This window comes from Anoplolepis gracilipes, chromosome 15 (assembly GCF_047496725.1).
Source record: "Anoplolepis gracilipes chromosome 15, ASM4749672v1, whole genome shotgun sequence".
Classification (NCBI taxonomy): domain Eukaryota; kingdom Metazoa; phylum Arthropoda; class Insecta; order Hymenoptera; family Formicidae; genus Anoplolepis; species Anoplolepis gracilipes.
In genome coordinates this window covers 5,228,625-5,250,343 of record NC_132984.1, presented here as the reverse complement: position 1 = coordinate 5,250,343, position 21,719 = coordinate 5,228,625, and the positions used below count along the sequence as shown (strand labels likewise).

General features: G+C 32.5%; 4 protein-coding genes and 1 long non-coding RNA gene across 6 annotated transcripts in view; 3 read left to right on the top strand and 2 right to left on the bottom strand.

Annotated features, from left to right (window-relative positions):
- Positions 1–21,719, bottom strand: part of LOC140673986 (F-box only protein 21-like) — a 41,807-nt gene that overhangs the window by 4,912 nt on the left and 15,176 nt on the right. The gene's annotated exons all lie outside the window — the stretch shown is intronic.
- LOC140674021 (F-box only protein 21-like) lies at positions 936–9,054 on the top strand. Of its 2 annotated transcripts, XM_072907330.1 has the most exons (8): positions 936–1,261; positions 6,158–6,466; positions 6,550–7,006; positions 7,477–7,613; positions 7,704–7,818; positions 7,971–8,141; positions 8,345–8,621; positions 8,870–9,054. In XM_072907330.1, exons 1-8 carry the CDS (start codon positions 1,104–1,106, stop codon positions 9,037–9,039), a joined length of 1,794 nt encoding a protein of 597 aa, XP_072763431.1. In that variant the 5' UTR covers positions 936–1,103; the 3' UTR covers positions 9,040–9,054. The 2 variants fall into 2 exon arrangements, with proteins under 2 accessions (XP_072763431.1, XP_072763432.1); XM_072907331.1 differs by lacking the exon at positions 7,971–8,141.
- LOC140673684 (uncharacterized) lies at positions 3,923–4,838 on the bottom strand. Its single transcript, XR_012048086.1, has 3 exons — positions 4,736–4,838; positions 4,193–4,320; positions 3,923–4,114 (listed from the first exon to the last, which is right to left on the bottom strand). It is a non-coding gene; the product is annotated as an uncharacterized lncRNA (long non-coding RNA).
- On the top strand, positions 13,719–15,785 carry LOC140674142 (uncharacterized). The gene is made up of 3 exons (XM_072907524.1): positions 13,719–14,455; positions 14,586–15,382; positions 15,706–15,785. Exons 1-3 carry the CDS (start codon positions 13,797–13,799, stop codon positions 15,783–15,785), a joined length of 1,536 nt encoding a protein of 511 aa, XP_072763625.1. The 5' UTR covers positions 13,719–13,796.
- Positions 16,433–17,966, top strand: LOC140673982 (uncharacterized). The gene has a single exon (XM_072907256.1). It carries the CDS (start codon positions 16,471–16,473, stop codon positions 17,152–17,154), a length of 684 nt encoding a protein of 227 aa, XP_072763357.1. The 5' UTR covers positions 16,433–16,470; the 3' UTR covers positions 17,155–17,966.

Sequence of the window (21,719 nt, the reverse complement as noted above, 5' to 3'; positions counted from 1 at the left end):
TTCCTTTTTAAATATTCTTTACAAAGCCGAAAAATTTCGGATCATTATTTTGTTAAAATATTGTATGAAGCCTCGATCGATTGTTCTACGACTGAAGAAAATCGCATTTTGAATAAGAATTGTTTTGTAGTCGTCCTTCTTTATAAGTATCAAATTTAACGGATTTTTGTAACTCAAGAAACGACTATCGAATTCACATCATGGTATTAATTTATATCAGAGTAATATATTGCAGAATAATAGTATTTACGCCGAATATGTAATTATGTTTTCAATAAATCAATTTTTTCGTCGATTGCATTTTCATAAATAATTTCTATCAATTATTAATAAGGAGGAATAAAAAAAGAAAAAAATAAAAACAGATTTATTTTACTGTAAAATAATAAGAATCATTTTTTCTAGAAATTTAGAATAAAACAAAATATAAATTAAATATGTTCACAATAGAGAACACAGCTTGAAAAAGCAGGTAATTTTTCTGACATTCGAAATTCTAAAGATTTTTCTTAGCATTACCTGACTTTAGAAAAATATTCGTTTGCTCGTTGCAACTACATATATATGTAGTGACCAACAAGTCGAGACATCCTAACGTGACCTCTCTCCAAGCGGCTATTAAGGCGGCGTTCACAAATATGGACAAGGCTGTATTGCAGAGAGCGTGCCAGCGCTTTAGCCCAAGGATCGAAGCAATTATCGATGCAAAAGGCGGTTATATAGAATAATTTTATTCTAAAAGAATGTTATTATGAATGTGTAAAAAGTTTTTTCTCTAATTCTTACATTTTGATAAATAAAATTTTGCTTAAACAAATTATTCATTTTGTCCAGATTTTGATGGCGGACCCTGTATATATGTAGTGGGAGAAAAACCTTTTAGGACGGTGGCGTGCCAGTTTGCAGATTTTCTCAGAATAGGGATAGTCAGATAATGTAAAGAGTTTTTGTAGTGTGAACACGTGCTCTTGATAATTGGAAAATACATAAGAATATAAGTTTTGCAGTAGATTTCGTTTGACTACAAACAGGGAATAAGTGATATACGAATAGCTTGATTTTATTTTTTTAAATTAAATTACTTTTTTGTGTTTTACTAAATAATGGCTACGATATTGAGTTTACCGGAAGAAGTGATAAATATTATACTTGGCTACAGTAATATCAGCATTGAGGATGTCATTTGCTTCAGATGTGTGTGCAAGCAATTTCAACATGTAGCCAAACACAATAAGTTTATGAACAACAAGCTTCTTCAGAGGTAATTACTTGTTAAGTAGTTAATTTTCCGCAATTTGATTTCATTAACCTACCGCACAATCAACTCTGCAGAAAATATGTTTTATAAAAGCAAAAATACACTACTCACAAAAATTAAGGAATCAAAAAAAATTATTTAAAAAAATACCAATTTTTAAAACATTGTAACTCCGCGAAAAATGATTGGATTTTAATTTTCCAAACGGCATTTCAAAGCTTGAAACTTCTTCTTTTGAATGCTTTTCGAGAATTTCAATTATCTTTTTTTTTTTTTTGACGAAACGGCACAATGATAAAGCTTGATCCATCAAAATTAAAATTTTTAATGCAACTTTATTACATTGCGCCTGGCGTGGAAAAAATCATAGAGAATTTTTGTTACATGCATCTTATAGCAGGATCTTTTCCCTTTAATTTGAGGGGTCGACAATCGCTGTACGATTTTTTTTGTCCGAGTTATTCAGGTTTGAAGGAAAAGTGGTCACTTTGACTTTGATTGCTTATAACTCGTGAACAAATCAACATACAGCGCTCAACAAAAAACCATTAGAAAGCTGAAAATTAACCCATTCGAATGCTTTTTTTTTTTTTTTTTTTTTTTTGTTAGCCCTACTTTTTCTAACAACAAATCGCGTTTAAAAAACAAGTAAAAAATCTCATATTTCTCTTTTTTCTTTAATGTGGTATATCGTCGCCTACACTGAAAAAAAAATAGTTGCAATTATCTAAATTTAACTATAATTCTTAGTGAGTTTAGGGGACAACTACATTTTTATAGTTATTTTAACATTGCCAAATTATAGCAGACTTAACTTTAAATTCTTGTTGATATCACTTTACATACGTTAATACAAACATATATATGGTTTTATATACTATAATTTGTGGTTTGTATATAGTAATTTATACTAGGTAATATGATAATAATGACCATATTTTAATGATTAAGAAACCATACGTTATAGTAAAATGTCTTATTTAATATTTTACTAAATGCTTATGTGGTTCCATAAGTTTCAGTTCGTAAAGTTTATCCAACTATAAAAAAAGTTTCCTTTAAGGCTTTTTGTTATTGTATTATAGAAATAATATAGGGACGAATTTAAATATAAATAAATATTTTTTTAAGTGTTTATTTTAGGTTGATGACATACAAAAATATTGTACATATCATTTTTTTATATATATTTTTCAGTATAATCCTTTGTTTCATGTGACAATGTATTTTAGAAATAAATTAAAACTGTAACTAAAAATAATGTAGAATTATACACTTTGTGAAGTATAAATTTGTTAAACATAAAGATACTACTGTTACATCATTATTAGATTAAAATTATAAAACAAATTATATAATCAATTATATAATAAACTATATAATAAATAAAAATTAATCAGAACTTAAACTGCACAATACTTAAAAATAAACTATTATATATATTAATTATATCGACGTTATATTAGTTATTGAAAAGTATAACTGTAACATATAAAATATATATATTTAAAAACAAAATTTTTCATAAAAATCTTAAAATGTAAATTATTTAAATTTATTAATTAAATATTAAAATTATTTTTTAGGTATAATAATAAGATTTTCTAAAAATACATAAAAATACATAAAAATTTGCTTACAGAAATGCGACAAATAAAATTTTCTGCTATCTCTGTTTTGGAAGGTTTCCACTTTTTTTTGTTGCCTGTTTTTACATTACATGGGGAAAATAAATGAGGTAGTACAAAAAGACTTAATGTTTCAGGGGGTATATTTGAAATTATAATATATATGTAAATAGTTTTAAAAAAATATTTAAAAATTTTAAATATTTTATTTTTTATATAAATATTTTTTTAATTATTTTATATTATTTATATTATTTTATTTTGTATTATTTTTTTATAAATATTTTATTTTTATTTTTTTATATATTTTAAATATTTTAAAAATAATTAATTTTTATAGTTTTTTATATATTTATATACAAATATACATATATACATATATAGATACATATGTACATACATATACATATGTGTGTGTAAGTAATGAAACAAATTTAAAAATTTAAACAATAATTTTAAAAAAAACTAATAAAATAAATGAATATAAAATGTTATCGCAAATTCGAATATTTAGCTGCAGAATAATTATTTTATAACAAAAATATGTACACATATATAAAAATAAACACACATACACACACACACACACACACACATATATATATATATACACATACACATATACCATTACGTAGCTCACACAACGATGGGCAAGCTTCTTTCTTTATGGATTTAAGATCTAATATATATGAGGCAATTTGAGACCATTTATTTGGAAAAATATGCGCATCTATTTCCGTTTCTATTTTAAAATCAATTTGCAACTGCAATAATTAACAATAAAAAATATTGTAAATTAGATAATAGTTTAGAAAGATATTTATGAGTAAATTATAGAATATTATAATTTTTTAGTAATTACCAATATTGCAGCAAAAGAAATTTTTAAGATAGGATATTCTTCATAATAAGCATTAATCGAAGTTCCTCTATTCCTTGCTTTATATGTTTCTTTCCAAAGATTTTCCAGATTAGGATCATCCGGTTGAATTGCCCGCAATTTGAGTAATACTTCTTAATAATCATATTTTCAATGTTTTCGTCCTCATTTGCTTTTACTTTTTCTCTTTTAATGTATTTTTTTAAGTTATTATATTTATCCCAAAGTTTACCGTTTGCATGACGTCTGAATTTTGCATTAGATGGTACGTAGTATGTTGATGTTTTTTCATATTTGAAAACACTGACTATTGCTACAGACCATTTTTTAAATTGCTCAGAAGTTATTCTATAATATTAAAATAAAGTAATAAATAAAATGAAAGAAAGTACTATATAAAATTTTTGTAAGATATAAATAACATACTTATTAGATTCGTTAAGAAGTTTGTCAATAATCAAATGACAGAGTTTACTGCAATCTGATGGAGTCAATCGTGTTTGTTCCAAAATTTTTTTACCACAGCCTGATTTAGAAAGTAAATCTCTTAAAATCTAAAAGAAAAACATAAAATATAAATAAAAATTCTTAGAATTGCTTAACATTTTTATGTTTAATGATATTTAATATACATTACATATTTGAAAAATTGACTATAACTTTCATAAATAAAAATAAATCAATATTTATACAAATAATATACATACTTTTATTCATTTTATTAATAAGATTTTTAAATATGTTTTGTTAATATAAAAAGAGAATGCTACATAATTTGTGTGTTATAATTCAGTTTCTTAAATTTTTAAATTCACAAGTAATAAAAAACTATTATTTTTTATATAAATCAAACTCCTACTAAAAGTACAATACTACTAGTAAAAGTACATAAAAATAACAAGAATGTTGCAAAATTTATATAAAATATTATCTAATATAAAAATAATAAAAAACCTATATAAAAATTACCTTTCCATGATCTTGAAATGAGTTTATCGAAGAACTACTTGCTACACTACATGTATCCTCAGATTCACTTATGTCAAATTTATCTGATTGTGAATATTCCTAAATTAAATAATATTCATAAATAAATATTTTAATAAATTAAATAAAATATTTAATTATAAAATATAAAACTCGCAATATATATTTATAAAGACTGTCCAATTAAATTTAATTTAAAATATTAGAAAACTTAATAAAATTATTATAGTGTTTCGAAAGATAATATTTGGAAACAATTGTGTGTGTTGTTTACTAATTATGAAAATACAAAAAATTTTTATTTAATTATGTAATATATAACAAATTCAATATTAATATTAATTTTTAGAAAATTATAATTGATTCGATAAAACAAATACAAACAAAAATTTCTTATTATTTTTGATACAAGAGATTTACTTACAGATTGTATATAACTTTATAATATTAAAGAAACTATAACCTTTAATAATAATAATAATAATAATAATATTAACTTTAATTATACGATCAATCTTAATTATGGAAATTAAAATAACATTAATACTTGTCTCTCTCTCATTGTTTTAAAATAAGATGAAAAAAAAACACTTTCGTACCTCATACTACATTTATTACCCGGCAGTTTTTAAGAAACAATCATATTACGGTTTTGAATCATCCAGCAATGAGTCCTGATCTGAACCCAATTGAACACATTTGGGACATGATGGGACGACAATTGCGACGCAATTATCGACATATTAATACCTTAGCTGAATTAGAGCAAGCATGGCAGAGAATTTGGCAAAGAATTCCGCAAAGCGCAATACGACGGTGTATTAACATGCAACAACGTCTTCGAGAAGTTATTTTTAGAAGGGAAAGAAATACACTTAGTTTTTAAACTGCAGCTCATCAAAAATTGCGTTGGATCACAGTGACCTAGTGTGACAGTTTCGTTCGAAAAAAAGATGTGACAGCTTAGGGTTAAAAAAATCGACGAATGAGCGCGCGTTTTGCGCGACTAGCTCTACCTGCTCACGAGCGTTGGCTCGTTAGTTATAAGACACCCTGTATAATTATTTTATTTAATAATGTTATCAAATAACTCATTAAATTAATGTTTTGTAAGTACACAGAATATATAAAAGCTTTTGTTATAATTTGTCATATTTACAGAATATGACAACAATACTGTCCGTTATTTATATTATTGTATATTGTTAGTGTGTAAGAATTACAACTTAAATTGAAGATTATATACTGTATACTTAATTTTATATTAAAACAAGAAGGTTGATATTTTGACTAATTCTGTATATTACACAGTTATATAGTTTAATTCTTTGAAAACTTATTACTAATGCAATTAGTTTAGTGTTTTTTAAAAATTCATGATAATATTACTTATTTCAATTTCAGATGGCCTAGAGCTAGAAAACATTATAACAAGCAGTTTAAGGAAAATGAACAAAAAGGGAATGAACAAGAAGATAAAAAACGTTTAAACTTTATAAAAATGGGCATTGACTATAAGAGACAATTACCATATAAAAAAACTGAACATTATTATTCCACCAACAAAATAAAGGATGAAATAAAAGAATTGAAGGAGAAATTGGAGCTGTGTAACGATATAGTGTCAAATTCTAAGAAACATGGAAATTATATAGATATAAAATTTTTTTTCAATATAGATGAGATTAATAACTTGCTTTCTGAATTGTCACGGTAAGATTATATAAATTAAGGTACTATTAACTTTATGGATCAACGTATGTACATATTGAATAGTTAATATGTAAATTTTTCAGAAAAGCTTTTTACGGAGAGCTAACAAAAAAATATTACAAAATGAAAGACCTTAACTCGAAGAAGCTAATAAAAGTGTTTATAAAATTAATCAAATTTGAAGAACAACCTTGCATAATGCAACTTATGGAAAAATGTGCTACTTTTATGGCAGAAAGGTTACAGCCTCAAAAGGAAGTATTTTATTCGACCGTAACCGCGTCACTAGATAGTATGGCAACAGACGTATTAAATAACCTGAGAAAGAAACATCCCGACCACTTAATATTGTCGACGTCCGCTGAACTATTTCGTTATTGGAAAAACAACAATATCGACGATAATTATTGGAATGAAGTAGAAGGAATACAGATTATGGATACACTCGAGGAATACATATTTGACAAATTAAACTTTCGACCAAACAACTCGGGAAATATAGAATGGGATATACAATTAAAATATAAATGTATAGATCATGTAAGTACTAAAGATTATAATATATTATAAAAATATGGTCAATTATGCCGTGAACATAATCATATCCCAAACGGTACATAATATTTATGATAAATATTTATGAAAATATATTTTTTGGAAATATTATATAAATAATTTATACATATTTTGTAAAAATCTTTATTTGACATATTTTTAAAATAAAGATGAAATATTTTATGTAATATTTATGATGAGTACAAAATAAATATTTATAGTAATTATTTGTCAAATATTTCCAAAGATATTTATGGTAATATTTATGATCTATTCAATCTAAAATATTAAAAATGTTTATAAAATGTTTTGATATATATTTATAAAATATTTAAATAATTATCATAAATTGTGTAAATATTTTTTTAAATATTTTGTGTTGTCTGGGATGTTTATTGTAATCTTAAAAATACTTTCTCTTTAAATAATTTCTGCATTGTAATTTCTGACATTAGGTTTTAAAACATAAATATGGCCAGGAAATTATAATATATACAATATATCACAGCGTTGCCAGAAGACTCGGTTTACGCTGCGATATAATAATCGGATATCCCGATGAGCGTATCTGTCTATTCTGGAAACCGAGTTAGTAAGTATAATATTAGATTTGAAACTATTTGAATTTTTCGGTGTATTTATTCCCATCATACTCACATATATTATTTTTTATCGTTTACAGTGTTACAAATAGTTCTGAAAATGTAAGATGTTTTAGAATAAATTCTAACCAATTCCCAGATTGTTTTATCAAGCAACAGTCTATTTCAAGATTTGAAGTAATAACATCTAAAAAGGTTGACAATACTTTGTATTTAATTTTTATTAATTTTAATATTAATTAACAAATTGGCAATATTAAAATTAAGCAGAAAGACTTGCACAATGTATAATTTTCTTTTTTATATTTGAAATCATATTTACTCATTTAAGCCATTATTCATTATAGATGCAGGAAATACTTCTGAATTTAGTTCAGTTTAATGATACATATTCGTGGGATATATCCCGAACCAAATGTTGTCTACAGGACAGTAGATATAATTTCAACTGGAATGATATGCATATACATTTGAAAGATTGGATTTTGAATTTAAAAAAGAATAAACCACACTATGCTGTACGTAAACACTACATATGTCGCATATTATTAATAATAACGAGGAATCTCTAAACCTTCTTTTTGATAACACATATAATTACATAAAAATTATTATTATATCTATAATTCGATTAGCTGTAATTTAGCTTTCTACAAATGTTTATTATTTATGAATTACATAACAATAAATATCAATTAAAACTAGAACTTACACTTTCTAGCTCATCCTAGAGATAGAAAAATTAGATATAACAAAATCAGAAGAAGTAAAATTTGCGGTTGGAACGATTGTAACGTATGGTAATCAATCTACAGACCGTACTGCAGGTGTGATAATTGGATGCCACGGATATAAAAACAGAGATTCGGTTAAACTTATCGTGAAAGATGCGAGATATAATCCTGATATTCTTCCGTTGAAGATTTGCAGTAATACAAAGAAACAACCATATTACTTAATTCTTACCGAAAATAATGAAATATGTTACGTGGGAGAAGGTATAAACATGATTATTGACATATATTTATTTTAATAAATTACAATTTTTTTTTATTTGTCTCATCTCTTTGTACGTATTGCAAAATAGTATATTATTTTATTTTAATCTTGTTCTCTTTTTTTTTTAATTTAGCTATTTTATTGATTTTTAGTTTTGTTGTATTTATTGTCTTATTTCTTTTATTATTATTTAATTTTATTTATCATTAATTAATTTTTAATTTGCGTTTTGTATTTTTTATTATAGACTCTATAACTTTGACAACGCTGAAATGGATCGAAAATGATGAAGTAGGTCGTTATTTTGACAGATTCGAAGGCACGCATTACTTACCAAACAACAAATGGCAGAGAACGTTACCTGAATTTTGGTATTCTTCGTGTCCCACGAGCACTTTCAAAGAATTAAAAATATAAATTATATTATGTAAAATTTAGAATATACGAAGCTTTTATTCAAAATATTATATATATATATTCTTTTATTATTTGTATAGATCTAAAAGCTTGATATCTATATATATGAGATAAGTTGAGTTCCGTAAAGTATGTAATGTTCGCATTTATCTACATATCGTACGTGTAACATATATTATAAATAATGCACGCGTATATATTACAGAACTCAATCTTAATATGCTTCCAATATTACGAACCTAACTATTATAGTTTTAAGACTCTATCACTAATATCTTTTCTTTTTAAATAAAAGACACTACTGGTCTTGCGTTGAGTTCAGGTTTTTTAAGCAAGACGCGTACCGTGTATATACATGTATACGCGAGTTTAAGAGTACCTATCTCAGATTATAAGTTTTGCAATAGCGGATGAACCGATCGAGTTCTTACTAAGCTTAATCGATAGCTTGGCTTCGATGTTCATAATAAAAGTTTTTTTATTTTTGCTCTATGAGACTCTATGAACGGAGGTATAGTGATGCAAAGTCTCAAAGTTGAAAATTTCATTTTCAGAAACGTCACAGTCGCGGCTACATGCATATGTAGTACACGTACACATTATATTTTGTACATGTACGTTATAATATAATATATATACAAAAAAGAATATCTCTGAAAAACTGCCATTTTGAAAAAAATGTAACGAAAAAGCCTAGAGTTTATAATATCTTACTAGTTTTTGTAAGGAATTATTATAATTAATATAACTATTTTGAGTAAGTGTACAATACGTATATAAGACGCTTCTGAACTCAACGCTTCTTTTTACATTTTTGATAAAAGAATAATTTTTTTAGAAATATCAATGTTACATCAACAATTCGTAAAAGTTCTCAGAATGTATATTGCGCTTTTAAAATAAAAAGTTATTTGCATAATAATATTACGATCACATAATAGAAATTTAGAAATAAAAATAGGTGTGTCAAAATTACATATATGTCTGTGTATATTTTTAGTGTTAACTAGGTATTTGTAGTGTAATATCATAATTAAGTTTAAATTTGTACCGGATTAAAATTTGAAATTGATTTAAACATGGATATTTTACGAAATAAAATGTTTACTAAATATAATCTATATTCATTTAATTAAAAAAATTCTTATAAAAGAATGGTGCATAAGTAATATTTATATGAGCATTTATGTAAGATAAAATCAAAATGTGTGACATGCTTACCGATTTTAGGTTTTTGCATCCTTGCTACAATTTGTTGATCTTCAATGAAAAGTTTGATTAACAGAATAAGTTTTATATTTTTGTTAATTTTGTCAAAATAAATGCAATCGTAACCGAGTCTACTCATTGGCAGAGAAGATAAATCAAAATTAACAAAATGTACTAATTCATTATTGACGTAAAAAAAATTAAAATTTATTATTGCGAATTAACTAAAAATAATTGTTCTATTACTATGTTTATTGTTCCGGTACTTATAATCCAACACTAATCTTTTTTATGATAAAAGTAGTGACCACTATTATTCTAAAGCAAATTATCAAAAATTAAGCGACTCTTTGTAAAATCTTTCTGTCCTTGCAATAAAAAACTTTTATTATTTGTATTTATAGATTTAGCTATTTTCATACGAGTTTCTATTCACATAAATAAAACTTTATATCATATTTTGATATAATATTATATAATATTCTATTTTACCTATATTTAATTATACATACATATATATATATATATATATATATATATATATATATATATATGTATGTATGTTTAAAAATATACTATTTTGATATTTTTTACTCGTATGCAAACAATACGCTAATACATAGTCTTTTATCTTACACTAATACATAGTCTCATAGCGTTTTAAAATACATAATATATATTAGTAGATAATATAAGAGAGATCTAATCCAGGGATATGAGGGGGGTGAGGTAAGCGGGGGGGACGAGGCGTGGTACCTCGTACCCGCAATGACGGGGGGGGGGCAAATGTCCCCCTCAATTGGGGGGAAGGGGCAAATGTCCCCCTAGACTGAGGGGGAAGGGGGAGATACCAAATGCCCCACCTCCCAGATTAAGGGGGGAAGGGTGGTACCAAACATCCCCTGATTGAGAGGGGGAGGGGAGGGGAGGGAGGGGAAGGGGGAGGGAGGGGGAGGGGGGCATACATATGGTTCCGCACGTGGAGAGAGTGTCCTCTCCGACTGACTGCGGAGGTCTGACGGTGAGAGAGAGGAATGTCAACTGTTATAGATAAAATAATCACCCCACTCTGTTTATTCATAATGTATATTTGCAATAAATAATTACGTTCGCAACGCGGTAGAGGAAGACGGTGCGATAGACGTCCGCAACGTGGTAGAGGGAGACGGTGCGATAGACGTTCGCAAGGCGGTAGAGGGAGACGGTGCGATAGCGTTCGCAACGTGGTAGAGGGAGACGGTGCGATAGCGTTCGCAACGTGGTAGAGGGAGACGGTGCGATAGCGTTCGCAACGCGGTAGAGGGAGACGGTGCGATAGACGTCCGCAACGCGGTAGAGGGAGACGGTGCGATAGACGTCCGCAACGTGGTAGAGGGAGACGGTGCGATAGACGTCCGCAACGTGGTAGAGGGAGACGGTGCGATAGACGTTCGCAACGCGGTAGAGGGAGACGGTGCGATAGCGTTCGCAACGCATTAGAGTTCTTCTTAGAGCGTATAGGAGAAAACTAACCACGCGCCACGCGCATTTATCTCAAATATATACACGAGATCCCATATCTCATCTCTCTCTAAATAGAGTATCTCTTTTTAAATAGACTATGCATATGATCGTATGAGAGGTAAACGTCTTTGTTTGACTGAGACTAAGAGAGCGCGAGGAGGAGGAGGAGGAAGAGTCGTAGAATAAAATAGTGTGAAGAGAAACATTAATGTTAATAATAATTTTTTATTTTTTATTTGTTACAAGTATCATAAAGTATATCATTTATAGCACACGCCAACAATTTGCAATCTACGAGTGATCCGCTATCGAACGCGTCACTCTCGCGAATCGCTTTCACAGCATCATTTACATCAGTAATATTGTTTCGTTGCAAGACGTTACAAAATTGTTTAAATTTTTCATTCACGAAATGTGTATTTTGACACAACCATGAATGCATATGATCGATGCAATCTTCAAAATCGAATAAATGTAATAATGTTTGAGGTTGCATATACAAAGACTTATTAGATAATGTTAATTTAATAATTCTCGATCCGTTTAATGCGATCATTTGGATAGATAGATCACAGATCCATAATAGTTGACTTTCAGTCGATTGTACATGTCGTTCAATGTCTGCACGTTTCTGCATCAATGAGTGCCAGAGTATGATAGGCAATACTAATCGATTACCTCGGTTGTCACCAAGTATCAATTCGACATACGACATAGCTCCAACGCTTATTCCAATCTCCAAATATTTGTAAGATGTCGGGGTTAAGATATACCTTCTTCCAAGTATGCAAACCGCACGACGAGATGAAACGCTATATAAAATATTAAAATATATTAAAAAATAATATTTAGAAAATAATTTTTAGGAAATAATATTTAGAAAATAATTGAAACTTACATGTTCTTTGATTGAATTTCACCGTTCTCAATCGGAATGTAAAAATTCATCTTGCTGGTTTCTTTTGTGGAGCACATTTTTTTTTAGCACAACCTTATGCACGGACAACTGATGCGATACTAAACTATTGAAAGTACTGCGATCAATTTGTAATATCGCAAAACGTAATGAGGAGGGGAGTATTTGTGACGTAATTTTGCAAGCGCCAATGTAAGGCTGCTAGAAATTATTAAAAATCGCGTCCCCACGTGCTTTCTCGAGCGCCGTGTGTGGCCGCCGTATGATGAAATCTAATCAAATGTATACGACGATAGAAATATTCGGTTACAAATGTATACGACAAAGCGTGAGATAAAATTTTTGGCTAAATGATAACATAAACAGACCGTCGACAGTACGGATGTTTGCGCTAAAGAATAACGCGCCGACAGTACGAATGTTTGCGCTAAAGAATAACGTGTCGCATAGTGGGTGGGCATTATCATGTATATTTAATTTGATTATAAATAATAAATATAATCCTATGCGTAGAGGATGTCATATTATATTACATTACCACGAAATATGCTTGAGATAAAGAGACGTGATATTATAGAAATGACGGATGTTTATACGAAAGAATAACGTTTTCGCAACGTGAAAAGAATATAACGATTAGATATAAATCAGAACAGAGAGTCACATCTCGCCATTAGTGTCGAAGCTTGCACGAGTGTACCTTATAAGTAAAAAAATGGAGCAGGTTTTAACGCAACAATCCACCTTGATAAATTCGGTGGATGAGTACTTTGCATGGGAGGTGCGATGCGATGATTATATCAAGTCGTTGGAAGAGCAGAGTCGAATTAAACGACCGCGAATATCGATCGGATATCGACAATTGTTGATCGCAAAGATCGCGCGACTCGAAGGACTGAAAAATGCGTTGCGCAAACGTTTCGTACACGCGGGTGCCGGACACAGCGCGCATCAAGCTGCACTATTTTGGCGAGAAAGTGATACAGCGTTCGAGAACTGTATATCGACTGGTGCGATAATCAATAGCAATTATATCGAACCTCGCCAGTTTCTCGAAGACGCGAGTGATATTGTGCTCGAACATGTGCGAGACGCTATCGAAACACACTGCAGTGTGAAAGTGAATACTATGTTTAACGGTGAGTTTGTGACGGGTGAAAAGCACGACGATAAAAGTGTAAGTACAAAAAACTGTGAACTATTTCGTACATCTGATTTACGCGAATGGTACGAGCAACGTGTTATCGAGCCCACTTTAGCATCTCTCGAAGAATTTCAAGAACGTGATAGTGGGTGGGCATTATCGCGTATACTTAATTTGACTGTAAATATAAATAAATATAATCCTATGCGTGCGGGATGTCATATTATATTACCGCAAAAGATAATGATGAAGCGAGCGGTAGTTAACGTGCGATCCAAAGACAATGCATGTTTCGCATGGGCAGTGACTGCTGCTATGTATCCCGCTGAAAGAAGGGTTGAACGAGAATTATCGTACCCGCGTTACACGGATGTGCTAAATCTTCGAGACATTGAGTTTCCAGTGACTCTTAATCAAATTAAAAAGTTTGAAATTAACAACAATATTTCAATCAATGTGTACACCATCGAAAACGAAAATATTGTTCCTATTTGTATTTCGGAGCAAAAGAGGGACAAGCACGCCAATTTGCTAAACATTCAAGATGCGCAAGATATCGGACATTTCGCGTGGATCAAGAATTTATCGCGACTCGTGAGTTCGCAACTCAATAAACACAATGGACAAAAATATATCTGTGATCGGTATGTATATTTAATATTATTGATTTTTTTCAAAATAAATATATAATTATTATTTCTATTTTTTATAAATGTTAAAATATATATATATATATATATATATATATATATAATTATTATTTCTCTTTTATAGATGTCTACATTATTTTTATTCGAATGAGAAACTACAGTCACATACTGTAGACTGCGGGAAGATGAATGATTGCGCTATTCGATTACCGAGCGATAAAGATAAGTGGCTCGCTTTTAACAACTATAACAGGAAGGAGCAGGTTCCTTTCGTCGTGTATGCCGACCTGGAATGTGTTTTGAGAAAGACGGACAAAGAAGAAGAAGCAGAAAAAAATGTATACCAGCATCATCAAGTGTTTAGTATCGCTTATTATGTACATTGCTCGTACGATAATTCGTTGTCCGCGTATCATTCTCGTCGCGAAGCCAATTGCGTCGCATGGTTTGCTGAAGAATTAAAAAATTTAGCAACGAGCGTGAAAACAATTTTATCTACAAATCTTCCCATGATAAATTTGACGCGTGAAGAATTGGAAAAGTTTAACAGCGCTACTCAATGTCACATATGTGAGAAACCATTCGTGGAAGACGATACGCGCGTACACGATCATTGCCACCTCACTGGGCGGTACAGAGGTCCCGCGCATTCAAATTGCAATCTAAATTATAAGGAATCCTTTTATATTCCAATTATTTTCCACAATTTATCCGGTTACGATTCACATTTTATAATCGAGGAAATAGCTACAGCGTTCGAAGGAAGAATCGATCTACTTCCGATAACTAAAGAAAAATACGTTTCATTTACGAAAGATGTTAAACTTACGGAAGACAATTCGCGAAATCACATTAAATTACGTTTCATCGATTCTTTTAAATTTCTCACAACAAGTCTCAACAAATTAGCATCTTTTCTCAGTAAAGATAAATTAAAAATTTTACGATCTGAATATCAAAATTTGCGGGTAGAAGACTTTGATCTGTTAACGCGAAAAGGTGTCTTTCCGTACGAATATATCGATTGTGTAGATAAATTGCACGATACATGTTTACCTCCGCGCGAATTATTTTACAGTTCCTTGACCGATGACACAGTATCCGAGAGCGATTACGCGCACGCCGAGACTGTTTGGAACCGATTCTCCATTAGAACGCTAGGCGAATATAGCGATCTATATTTAAAAATCGATGTCTTGTTATTAGGCGATGTTTTTGAAAATTTTCGTGACAATTGTATCAAGAGTTACGGGCTCGACCCTGCGCATTATTATACTTTGCCCGGATACTCGTGGGATGCCATGTTGAAGCATACAAATATTAAGTTTGAATTGCTCACTGACATCGATATGGTAATGTTTATAGAACGAGGTATACGCGGTGGTTTGAGTCAATGTTCCAACAGATACGCGCATGCTAATAATAAGTACATGCAGTCATACGACCCATTGAAACCGTCATCGTATCTAATGTATTTCGATATAAATAATTTATACGGATGGGCAATGTGTCAACCTTTGCCTTACGCTAGTTTTCAATGGGTCGACAATATATGCAATTTTGATCTATCATCGATCGCGTCCGATTCGCCTACAGGCTATATCCTCGAAGTCGATCTCGAGTACCCGCGACATCTTCACGACGCGCATACTGACTTACCGTTTTGTCCGACGCGTGACAAACCACCCGACAAGAGAGAGAACAAGTTGCTCGCGACCTTATACGATAAGAAACGATACGTAATACACTACCGCAATCTGCAGCAATGTACGCGACACGGTCTTCGCGTTACAAAAATTCATCGCATATTACAATTCGCGCAATCTCCATGGTTACGTACATATATTGAATTAAACACGCAATTTAGAACAATGGCGAAAAATGATTTTGAAAAGAATTTATACAAATTAATGAATAAAGCAGTTTTCGGCAAAATGATGGAAAATGTGCGCAATCGCGTAGATATAAAACTTATAACAAAATGGGACGATAGGTACGGCGCAGAGGCAATGATCGCGAAACCAAATTTTCATAGCAGGAGCGTTTTTTCGGAAAATTTAATCGCTGTGGAATTGCGTAGACTCGAGGTGAAGTTTTACAAACCAATCTATGTAGGTATGTGTATACTTGATGTATCCAAGATGTGTTTGTACGAATTTCATCACGATTACATGATTCCAACGTATAAAGAAAAATGTAAAGTCATGTACACCGACACGGATAGTCTCATATATCACATTGAGTGCGAAGACGTGTACGAGAATATGAAGCGCGACATCGGCAAGTTCGACACGAGCGACTATGCGATAGACAATGCGTACGGTATACCGCTCGTGAATAAAAAGGTACCGGGTCTGATGAAGGATGAAAACAACGGTATGATAATGACAGAATTTGTCGGGCTTAGAGCAAAAATGTATGCGCTAAAAATAGATGGTAAAAAGGATACGAAAAAGGTAAAAGGTGTCAAGAATAGCGTCGTCGCGAAAACGATAACATTTGACGATTACATGCAGTGTTTGAACGAAGGAATTGAAATGACGCGACAGCAATCGAGTATAAGATCAAAAATGCATAAAGTATATACCATGCGGCAGAAAAAAATTGCTCTAAGTCCACACGATGATAAACGGTATATAATACCTAAAAGTATCGATACGCTACCATGGGGGCATTACAGAATACCGTTGTAAAAAAGAAAAAAAGTGTATATATTTGAATATTATATATATTTATATATGTAAACTTTATATAATATTTGTTATATTTTTACAATACATTATTTTTATGTATCCAAGAATTCCGTGAACTATCGAATCCCAACCATTTCACAAAAACTTCATCCCCTCTCTTCTTCAATATCTTTTCCACAAGATATATATCGGGATTAGCAACGCGTTGTAGTTCGTATTCGTAAAATCCACCGGCAACGGGATTTCCGCGCGAATCTTTTAATATATATGTCGCGGGATTAGTTTTCTGTATCTTAACAATTTCGAACACTTCGGTGGTCCAATTTGGTGTGTAGCCTTTTTCGAATAAAGTCTTGAATTTACTCACGCGCACCGAATCGCCTATTTTAAATTTCGCCGGCGCCGCAATCTTTACGTTGCTGTACACCGTATGTAAAAGTTTCTCCGCGACGGCTGGAGTAACATCGACAGGTCTCATACCGATAGTGCGATGTTTTTGCGTGTTGTACTCTTCAACGAGTCTCGATAGTTCGTCGATCCACTTGTAGTTTCCATTGAGCGTAAACATTTTCCACATTTTATTCTTCAAAGTACGATTGAAGCGTTCCACGATCGAGGCTTTCATGACGGAATATGTCGAATAATGATTAATATCGTGTTTCTTCATGAGGTTTTGTACATTTGCATTGTAAAATTCTTTTCCTTGATCGGTTTGAAAATTTTTCGGGCATCTCGCATCGTCTCGAATTATCTCCGCAATCGCATCGGCCGTCTCGTTTCCACCTTTACTCTTGAGCGGTACGACCCACGCATACTTGCTCAACACATCGATAACAGTGAGTATGTAATCGTATCCCTTGTTGACTCGAGCATACGGACGCATCTCGACGATGTCGGCTTGCCACAGATCATCGTATCCCCGCACTATGACGTGTCTTCGGGGAAAATTTTTTCTCGCTGGCGCGTGCAGCTCGTTTACCAACTGCCGTCTCTCCAAACTATGTTGATTCTTTGCTTTGCCAGTTTTTCTCGATGGTTGTTTGTTGTTTGCTTTTTTATCACTCATTTTTCGTTTATCGTCCTTTAAGAGCCGTTCTTTAAGTTCCGTTTTTTCTATGTTTTTTTATTTTTTCACGTTTTCTGATCCGTTCTTAATCCGTTCTTGCGTTGTTCACCGCCGTCCTTCACCCATTCGAAAATCGTTCTTGACCCGTTCGCAGCCTTTTTCACAGTCGTTTTTGACTCGTTCGTAGCCGCTTTTAACCCGTTCGTAGCCTCGTTCACAGACGTCTTTCGAACGATCGTAGGAGTTCTTGAGTTGTTTGTAACCTTGAGTGTAGCCGTGAAGAACGTGTTCGTAGCCTCGTTCACAGCCCTGCTTGAGATGTTGATAGCCTCGTTCGAGGCTGTTGTTGTTGTTGTTGTTGTTGTTGCTGCTGCTGCTGCTGCTAGGTCGTTCACTACCACTGCCACTCATTGTAGTATATTAGATAGCAGTTCGGTAATTCTTCGTAGCGGTTCGATAATTGTTCGCAGCCGTTCGATAATCCTTCGTAGCTGTTCGATAGCCGTTCGATAGCCGCTCCTAACCCGTTCACTGATGCTCATTCGGGTTGATAGCCGTCTCTGAGTTAGCGTTAGCCGCGCGTTGAAGATTGTTTAGCGCAATCTGTAATGCTCGCACGTCCTTCTCAAGCGAAGTAAGCTTCTCGTCTGATTCTTTCTGTCGATTCATTAATCTTTTAACGCAGGACTGCACGTACAATTTGTTGACGGCATCGGTGTCAGCCTCAGGTTGCGCTACACGACGAATCTTACGCGACCTCGCATCGAAGTCTGTAACGACGCGACACAGAGCGTTTTCGTGCACATAACTTTTTACCAATCTATCCCAAGAGCCGTTTGTACCGGTTGCATCATTTCTTGAATCGAATAAGCCAAATTTGTTGATAGGCATTTTTTTTTTTTTTCCGACGCTTCGTAAAGTGTCACGCGACGCTGATCGACTGATTAGTTTTGTCGATACATCATTCAATTTATAATAAGACCATCTTCGCGAAGTTCTTCGATAATCGACATGATTTCATTGTCGTGAGCATTGTTACCGGCTCGACGCGAAGCATCCAGTAATCGCAGACGATCTACCAACTCGTTTGGATCGTTCCAATGCACGTAGTCGATCTTATTATCGTTTAGAGTCATAGCGCGCGGTAGTATATCCTTTCCAGCTTTTCTGCTAGACAATAACGGCGCAATTACATTTTTATACTTATATCCTTTAGTCCCTAATACTGGATTATGTGCTTTGTTCCCACGTTTATGCGCATTCGTCGCTAATAATATACTTTTATATTTAAGCAAATCATCTTCGGTGTATATTTCATCGTCGGGGATTTTTTTGAAAATTAATTCATAGAGACCAGGCGTTCCCGTATATTTTACTTCATTGATAATTATATTATCATTTTTGTCTACGTCAAAATGTTTATCACCGAGCATTATTCCATCGTTAGAAAACTTAATGCCGTACACATAATCCATAGCTTTATCTTTATCTTGATTCATAACAGTTAATATATATTTTTGTCCGAGTGGACCTAAATGCTCTCGAAATATGTTTACACCTGCGGACGTTTGCAATTCACGTTGTACCGTCGTAACCAACGAATCGGGTGTGGTTTCAAAAATTTCGTCGACGGGTGGTTGTTCGTACGATAATTGACGCGGTTGCGCAATTTCTATCTGAGTAGATGTGTCCGGTATCATTCGTCTTTGATTAGGTGTAGAAGTTATCGGCAAGTCATTTAATGAGACGTTTAATCGTTTTTGCTTTGAGCTCAAATCATTCAATGAGATTCTTGGTCGTTTTTTAACTTTAATAATTTTCTTTTCCACATGGTCTTTTTCGAGTATATCGAACGGCTCGATTTTCGATACGTCGGATTCTACATCGATGGTATTTTGAACAAGCTGTTTTAGAGGCTCGCTAATCGGTTTAAACTGTTTCTCCAACGCTACATCTTCCTCAATTTTACCAGTTTTTAACGCGCGATATTTTTTGCAAATTGACTCGCTCGTCTGTACAATTTTTAGCGCAATCTTTTCACGATCACTCATGTTTTTTTTTTTTTTTTTTTTTATGTAGACGTTGCTCTGTCAATGTTTCGATAGCGACTGATCATTTTACGGTACCGCAAATTCATTAAAACCTCTTCTGTAACGTCCATTGTTCATTGAACTGTCTTTGTCAATTACTAGAAATCCATGCTTGTGCTGCCAACATTTTTGGCATAACGCGCAAAAATCATCGTACGACATATCAGTATTTACATGATCGTTGTACACATGTCGCAAGTTTGTACCGTCTTGTTTAAATAAAATCAACAGATTAGCATTGTCGCGTATAAGATGCTTGGGTATCTTGGCATACGTTTGACAGAGATAGAAACAATCGACGCTTGAGTGTCGACCCATTGAGAAGTACTCTCTTATCGTATCTTGCTTGTCGCATGCCACGTCATCGAAGATAAAAACCGAATTCGGAAGCGCCTCTCTCGATGAAATGACATCGCTGTTATTAGAGAACGTAAAGTAATCAATTTCATCTATCGATGATAGTAAATTTTCCAAATATTGATATTTTGGTTGTTGAAGCGATTTTGAATATATGTATAAATTTTCAAAGCGTATGCCGTTTGGACTTTCTATCAAGCTTATCAACAAGTTAGTTTTACCGCAATTCGAAGGGCCGCAAATGAGACCGCGTATTGTATTCGGTAACATTTTTCCATGTTTGTGTATTTCTTTTTCAGGCATTAGTCTATTGTCAAAATTTGTTACTTTAATTACCGTTGGTTGTAGCACGAATCGCATGACTTGTCTAATCAGACTTAACGATACTTTATGAGGAGGAGGAGGGTGAGGAGAGCCTATTTATAGATGCGCATCAAATCGAAACCGCTCAGTATCAAACATGTTTCTTTCACTGTCGGATGACTGTGATATTCTCAACCTTACCTCAGAACAGTTGCAATATATACCGAAGATTATTTTATTGAAACAGTTTGGTCGTTACGTGGAACGTCTGTGGGACAAACTTCCGCAATATATAAAGGCTGATTCGGAGGTTCAGACCTATCGTCGCTGTTTCGAACATTACAATCGACCGTGGCAACGAACGCACATTGACGGTCCAGCGCCGATGATAAAAGATTGTTACGAATGTCAGCGAAAACCGTAAGAGGCTGTGGTCTGTTGAATCGCGCGATAAACGCACTCCCTATCGAATTACATATTCCTGGATATCAGTTTTGCGGACCGGGAACTCGTTTACAAGAACGATTGGTTAGAGGCGATCGAGGCATCAACCCATTGGACGTCGCGTGTCGCGAACACGATTTAGCTTACTCGCGAAGCAACAACCTCGGCGAACGACACGTAGCGGATAGTATACTAGCTGCGAGGGTGCGAGAACGTATTACCGCGAAAGATTCGAATTTTGGCGAAAGAGCAGCCGCCACGGCCGTTTGGACGGTCATGAAAGCAAAGACGAAAATGGGTATGGG